The sequence below is a fragment of the Ruditapes philippinarum genome, unplaced genomic scaffold (assembly GCF_026571515.1).
Source record: "Ruditapes philippinarum isolate M1 unplaced genomic scaffold, ASM2657151v2 ctg8891_1_1_1_1, whole genome shotgun sequence".
NCBI classification, from domain to species: Eukaryota; Metazoa; Mollusca; class Bivalvia; order Venerida; family Veneridae; genus Ruditapes; species Ruditapes philippinarum.
In genome coordinates, this window is record NW_026866939.1 from 2,928 (window position 1) to 10,901 (window position 7,974).

Genomic DNA, 7,974 nt, shown 5'->3' on the forward strand with positions numbered 1-7,974 from the left:
GATTTCTCTCGCTCTGTCCTTGAATGTAATTGCTTACGTAATTTGGCGTGTTTTTTTTTTTGTTTGGTTGTTTTACATTTTTACGCATTTCGACCTTCAATGCATTGATGAAATATGATCAAAGCCTAATTATAATTCTGTGAGAATGGCTTGACCCCATTTAACAGACATTCTTTCATAATACACCAATAAACACTTTGCCCAACTAGCAGACGACAGGCTATTCTCGAGTAAAGATAACCGGTTGCGTATCTCACTGTATAAATCGTAGGTAAAATAGTCTGGCATGTGGTAGGTTTAACAGTTAATTAAAATACTTACCGCAATATTTCTTTGACAAGTCGTATTATTAGCAGCGTATTTCAAGACAACACAGAATTTTTTTGGGGGCAGATTTTTTTTTTTTTTTCATTTTCCCAAAATACAGAGTCGGCGGGTCTGTAAACCGAAATATCAAAAAATAATGGCCTTAATTTTTTACCGGACCGTCGGGCCGTCAATACATATATTTTTACCGGACCTTCTGATTTTTTACCGGTAAGGCCCACGGTCCGACGGTCTTTCGGAAAGACTGTCATAATGGTGAACATTTCTATGAAGTTTCATTAAAATCCCTCCATACATGTAGGAGATATGCTCCGGACAAAATCTGGATATTTCATCATTTAGTGACCTTGACCTTGTATATATTGACCTAAATTATATGTATCACAGCCATAGTCTTGATAATGACCATTTGTGTTACAATCCCTCAATAAATGATGACTAAATGGTCCATATACACATCTTCATATTTTTATCTGAACTTTGACCTCTATGTGTGACCTTGACCTTGGCCGCAAGGACCTGAATCTTGCGCGCGACACTCCGCCTCACAATGGTGAACATTTGTGCCAAGTAATATTGAAATCCCTCTATACATGTGGAAGTTTTGCTCCGGACAAGCATTTTTCAATGAACTCTAAGTGTGACCTTGACCTTTGACCTAGAGACCTGGTTCATGTGCGCGACACTGCTCCTCATAGTGGTGAACATTTCTATGAAGTTTCATTAAAATCCCTCAATACATGTAGGAGATATGCTCCGGACAAAATCTGGATATTTCATCATCTTTAGTGACCTTGACCTTGTATATATTGACCTAAATTATATGAATCACAGCCATAGTCTTGATAATGACCATTTATGTTACAATCCCTCAATAAATGATGACTAAATGGTCCATATACACATCTTCATATTTTTATCTGAACTTTGACCTCTATGTGTGACCTTGACCTTGGCCGCAAGGACCTGAATTTTGCGCGCGACACTCCGCCTCACAATGGTGAACATTTGTGCCAAGTAATATTGAAATCCCTCTATACATGTGGAAGTTTTGCTCCGGACAAGCATTTTTCAATGAGCTCTAAGTGTGACCTTGACCTAGAGACCTGGTTCATGTGCGCGACACTGCTCCTCATAGTGGTGAACATTTCTATGAAGTTTCATTAAAATCCCTCAATACATGTAGGAGATATGCTCCGGACAAAATTGGACGCCGCCCGCCCGCCAGGGGCTGTCCCATAATACGTCCCGTTTTTCAAACGGGTGTATAAAAAGTTACTTTAACATATCCTTTTTGATAAATTAGCACATTAAAAAAATAACTGTGATTAGAGATTAACAAAAAATGGCCCACGGGATTTTCCAAACGTCGACGCATGCGCAGAGGTCCCCCTTTACGTTCGGAGATTTTCGGAATAATCCGAGCGATCTGATGATAGGTTGACCACTACCAATTTATTCGTTTTGTTTATGGTACAAAATGCCTTCAAGAAAGATCACACTGCTAAATTCATAAGAGCTTTCCGCGCCATAGGTACCACCTAATTTCATATTATAGGTCTTGTTTACATAATTTGACATTGTTCTGATGATTAAGGGGAGATTATTCTATATGAATTTGATCATTCTTGGCAATGAAAATGTGCCGAACGCCTCTGACCTGAACGCAAAAACTTCACGAATGTGGCACCGGCGCTTACTGGGTAAGGTAGGTCTCCCTGTTTTTCGAACAGTCGACCTAATATAAATAAAGGATCCGTACAGGTATTGCACAAATTTTGGACGACCAACTGAGAATTTTATTTGTCAATCACCGAACACCCACAGGGTGTCATGTATCAAAACCATTACAGAGTGAATTTGCATATAAAACTATTTTTGTTTTTCTTGTTGTTTTCAACTCCTACTTGTTAATTTAATCAATATGCGAAATTTAATGATAATTTGCTGACTTTCACCTTATTTGCCGCCATGATTGTTTAGCGCCACCTATCGTGCAACGATATAAAACCAACGCCATACTCTCAGGGTCTGACACCGCTAATATTTGTATTTATTTTCGCACATTATTATAAATCATGTAAAATACCAGGCCACGGTATGCTTTATTTCGCTAACGAGAATATGCTCAAACAATGACTTAAATACCATTCTAAATAAATAAATAAATAACAAAATAAAAATAAAATAAAAAAACAACAAAAAAAATGAAAATCCATACTGTACTGTAATGGTTTCCTAACAGTGTCCGGTTCCAATTATTAAATAGCACATTTTAACAAATCAAATAAAAATCTGTCTACGGACGAGTGCAAAACTTTGACAGGACAAAGTTAGGAACTTGAGGGGAACCTGGTGTAATATTCTTTGTATATCTTATATACTATTAAAGTTGGTCCATGCGATTCACAAATGTGAATATAATCAGAGAAAAGACACAAGTGTGTTCTAGTCAGTTTTATTATCTGGACTGATGCATTGGCGGGAAATCTCCCAAGATATAACATTCTACAGGCACAACGTGGTCAGTGGAAATTTACAGAAATGAGTATTAAGGTTAAAGGTCATATGAATATAAAATAACTCAATATCATTACACCTGGATCGTATTCTTTTGTCATATGAATAACCTATTGTGTTATTAACATATACTGTTTCATTAAAACATTTGTAATTTGTTAAGACCAAACTTAAACAAGCGATGAGAAAAATAAATCTCAGTACATGAACACATGTAAGAGATGCTGCATGAAAACGTGTTTTCAAATGATAGAAGAAAATTTGCCTAAAAAGAAATAATTTTTGCGTGATCAAATATTTGCAAATAATTTCATTTTTCAAAAATCGCAAATATTTCCACTTACATATACACTCTTCCATGAATTTTATGTTTGATTATAGTGTGCACCAGCGTATTAGATCGAACCATCGGACGGCCATGGGATAACGCTAATCCTTCACAGTCTTTCAACACACAAAGTACCAGAAATAGTATGCTCGATGACATTCGGGGGAAATCGAACCTTAGCTCGTGTTTGAAAATTGGCAGCTTAAATGTTAGTGTTTTAAAAAAATAAACTTAATGTGTTTTTAGAACAAGTTAATTCATACGATATTTTCTGTATTTTAGAAACCCATATTGACTCATTGAATAAAGTGTACTTTCATGAATATGTTCTTTTTTCATTTAATTTACCTAGATCAAAAGAATATAGATTCAAATCTGCAGGTATCGGTGTTCCTGTACGTTTAGGCTTATCCCAGTATGTTAAATTAGTATATAGACTATGTATTGTGGCTGTCGTTAGATACACAGCTATTACCAATTTCACGGAAAATGTCTTAATTGGTGCTATTTATTTGCCACCTTTTTACAATTGATGAATTTAATACTTAAGCATGTTTGAAAATGAGGTTGTTAGTATGTGTTGCAAATTGAAAAATACTTAAGTTAATTGGCGCTTTTAATTTAAGGACGTCCGAATAAAGAAATTATATACCATCTGACCCATTTTATGCGACTTTTTTGACGTATACATATTAACACACACGTGGAAGTCTTATCTTGAAATGCATTTAATTTTAGAAAATTTGTCCGTGTCATTAAACAGAAAATGTCAAGATTGTAGAGTAAATTCTCATGGGTTAAGTCGAGATAATAATATGTTTATTGCATAATATCTTATATGGTCGAATTTGAAACGAACAAAATGGTGCTTTCACTTTGAAACACAAGTTGACGCCTTTTTAATGGCGTATTGTCTTGAGTAGATTTATATTTTAACGTTATTGAAACGAACCATTTACTGTCAAATGGACATAGTTTATTAAGTATATCTATAGGCCCTCCCGTCTCCTGAATCGATTCAACAAATACATTGGCAAAATGATAAACTCGCACAATACCGTATTAACATAGATTTGGCAAGGTTGCAACGAATTGCTGGTCAGCTTAACTCCTCCTCACAGTCACCACAAACAGTTGCGTTTTATTACAAAATATGATAAACAAGATTAACAAGGAAAGGCGGCGTTCAATGAACGCAGCCCCCACCCGTAAGCGACCTATATATACTTTCCACTGCGACAAACACTACTTTTTTACAAAAAAAAAACTCGTGCGCGTAGTAAATTTTAAAATAAATGTCCTTGGTTTGGTATCGAGTTCACCGAGTCAGAAAACTTTACCACCATGTAATAAAGAGGTATCATCAATAACCTAGTGATTAAAATAATCGTCTGTTAAATGAGGCTAGCAAGTCTTATAAATGTATTATATAACATTATGTACAACAATATAAACATAAAAGATAAATTTATCTTAAAAATAAATTTTTAAGCCTGTAGTCCAGTCGATAATATCATACATAAAAATACAAGATAATTTTCAACCAATTTACAAAAAAGTTTTTAACATTGTTTTAGACACAGGTTATATTCCCTCATCATGATTGATTTATGAACAATAATAAATTTAGTGTGCTTATTTGGTGCACTAGTACTATGGTGTATATTATTAAGTGACTTTTTCGCATGTTGCTTTTATGTTGTGATGTACCGTATGGCATAATATATCAAACCTAAGACAGGGAAAAGAGGTTCTTATAGTCAAGGTGACAGCATATCAACCAAGAAATCGCAGGTTTAAGTACCACGTCTCACTCTTCCAGGAAGTGGAAAAGAGGGTGGTTAAAACATTTCTATGCTTTTCTTACATTTGAGCTCAATATATCAGTTTAAACTGAATTAGAAATATATTTAAGAACATTAATCCATGCTATTTTATGATAAACTATTTATAGAATCTAACTGGATGTTTCTAACAGAGTAGAAGTCTTTCAGAGTATAAATCGTGAAGGTATAACAGAACTAGATATCTTTGCTCTACATTTAATTACTAAGGAAAGTGAAGTACATTTTACTAAAATGAACAATTTTACACTTATATGACAAATATTGGATGACAATAAAACAAGCATAAAGCTAAAAGAGTTTTATCAACAGTCAGTTTATTGTTTGGTCTATTTTCCAACATCAGGATTGTCTACACAACAATAGAATTCTACATCATTAAGAGCCGTGTCATCACCATCGGTCAAAGGCTGCTCAACACGTGTCTTTATCCCACAGATAGCTGACATTGGAGGACAGCTATCACTCCAGTCTCCCATCTGCCCATAATGTCCGTGTCCCGGTGGGGAAGCAAGTTCAAATGGTTTGTAAACAGACCCAAAGTCTCCGCATTTAAACTTCACGTAATTGGCCGCTGTATCGTCAAACTCCTAGTTATGAGAGATTTCAGAAGGTTACTCAATATTGTTATAATAGGATCATCAGATCAATATGATATAGAATTAAAAAATATCAAACGTTTTCAGTGTATAACTCTACTTACATTCTGCTGCTTTCAATCTAAATTAAAACAATTTTTGAATGTAAATGTTTAAAACAGATTTGTTGAGTATATTGTTATTGCGTATCTCTTGTTAACGTTTCATTAAATCAATTTCAAATACATCTTATCTTAGATCATATCAACCCTTTTATCTTAGTCAGTCCTACAATCATCAGTATTTATCAATATATGCATGATCAATCACTACCTGTACATAATCGATAGTCCGTTTATATTCCCTTTGTCTATCGCCCCAGCTAATTCTCTAAAAACTAATTTTACCTCCCAATTTTTTCTGTATATTTTTGAAGAAGTTTAAATGGGGGTTTAATTTTGAAATTTTGAAAGTTTTTGTCAGAAGTGCAAAAAGCTAACAGGCAGGCGTAAGATTTAAAATGATTTGTTACAGCTTGTTAAATATTGTACCCATCGTCCCAACACTTTCAAAAAGGCCAAAATGATTGGAATTACTATTCACTTAAATAAATCAACCATATGTTCTCAGAATCTTTAAATACATACGCCTACACTTCTTTGCACTTGCAGTTGAAATGCTGTGAGGAAAGCAGGCGTTCCATCGATATTGTGACACGATGCGTTGTTATACCAAGTACCCCAAATACCTTGATTCGAAGTGACCTTCCCTCCATAACGAACTCCGTCAGGATCTTTACACACTAGTGCAATCGCATTCAAGGAAGTATCATCACCGTTAAGTTGATATTGCTCAATCTATAAAAACAAGTTCTAGTAGTAAAATGCTTCAAAAGGAGATATTAATTTTGCATATTTAACTTTCCAAAACATACAAATTTAATGAAATAGAGAAAAACGGAATCCTTAAAACGCTCAAAAACTGCAAAAATTGAAAACCTTGATTGAGCCAGTGGTATTTATCATTTAAACTGAACTGGTAAAACTTTTAATTTAGTAGGATTCGCAGATGTGTTCATACGGCGGCTATCATGAAACCTTCAATGCGACACGTTCATGTCATTCCATAATCAAGCGTTGTAACTATGCCCCCAAGTAAAAGGGTGCGTGTGCCCCCAACGATAAAACAATAGGCGAAACAAAATAAGATAGAATTATGAAAGGGAATTAGAGGTTATGAAGACTGCATATCGCAGAAAAGCAGATTTTAAAAGCTGGCGACATATACTTAGGCTGATTCAACATTAAGTATGGTGTACTGGAACCACCCATCTAGAAGAAGACCAGATCGGAAGAACTAAAGGTTCCATTACCCAACCAAAATGTCGTACTGAACGATCTTCAAACATTGGAAATATAACATCACTGAGTGAAATACATGTGTATGATAATTCTCATACCACTACATGAAAATAAATTCTATACATTTTTCTCTTTTTGATATCACAATGTGAAAGACTTCCCCTTAAATTATGTGTGTTGGCTGAATTTTAAAGAAAGAAGTCCTGCAAGATACAAGTGAACATACCGAAAATATATGTTTAATACAGTATATTTCATTGATAAGTACATAATAAAATGTGAATTTCGTGTTAGTTCGTTACTGAATTTATTGAACTCGTGGAATAATTTAAGTATTAAATCTATACTCATTCAATATACCCTCTATATCCGCTTTTTGTATTAACATTTTTGTGAAAGGGTAGACCGAGTAGCTTTACAGTTTAAACGATATAGAAAAGAATCATGGGCGTGCTTACCTTCAGTTGATACCCGACAGCATACGTTCCTTCAGCACAAAACTGTGTTATACCCCATCTTCCCCATGATCCACCGTTAGATACTTTTAAAACTTTTACTATGCGTCGTGGAGCATCTGGAAGAAGAATAAAAGACACTGATATATTCATACATAAAAGAAATAGAAAACATTTTCTATCCATTGTGCTTGAACTCACGTGCACAATCTGATAATGAAAGGTATTTAGTCTTATCTTGCTGTCAGAGATAGCGAAAAAAAAACAACAGTAACATAATTAAAAGTTATACATTGTGACGTTTTCGTTATCTCATACACTATATGGACACTGTTACCTTCGTGAAGGTCTCAAAAGCCTGAACTTTAAATTCTTACAAATTTTAGAAACATCGTCAATTGATTTTATGATACAGTACGCTCACCGCGGGTTTTGCTTTTTCCGCGATACCACCGCGGACGATTTTTTTTTATCGCGGACAAACGCGGGGGTTCGTCCGCGATGAGAAGCCTAATTTCCCCGTGTTCAGTTGTTTCCACCGCGGACAAAATTCTGACGACC

General features: G+C 34.8%; 1 protein-coding gene across 1 annotated transcript; it reads right to left on the minus strand.

Annotated features, from left to right (window-relative positions):
- Window positions 1–5,203: 5,203 nt before the first annotated feature.
- On the minus strand, window positions 5,204–7,638 carry LOC132734283 (vitelline membrane outer layer protein 1-like). Its single transcript, XM_060720990.1, has 3 exons — window positions 7,417–7,638; window positions 6,245–6,454; window positions 5,204–5,609 (listed from the first exon to the last, which is right to left on the minus strand). The coding sequence occupies exons 1-3, from the start codon at window positions 7,597–7,599 to the stop codon at window positions 5,349–5,351; spliced, it is 654 nt and encodes a 217-aa protein (XP_060576973.1). The 5' UTR covers window positions 7,600–7,638; the 3' UTR covers window positions 5,204–5,348.
- Between the last annotated feature and the right edge of the window lie 336 nt (window positions 7,639–7,974).

Excerpts from the sequence above, each read along its gene's own strand:
- LOC132734283 (XM_060720990.1), bottom strand. The coding sequence starts at position 7,599 with ATGGATAGAAAATGTTTTCTATTTCTTTTATGTATGAATATATCAGTG. Across the intron at positions 6,455-7,416 it reads CTGTCGGGTATCAACTGAAG|ATTGAGCAATATCAACTTAA; the intron begins GTAAGCACGCCC and ends TTGTTTTTATAG. Across the intron at positions 5,610-6,244 it reads AAGTGCAAAGAAGTGTAGGC|GAGTTTGACGATACAGCGGC; the intron begins GTATGTATTTAA and ends TCTCATAACTAG.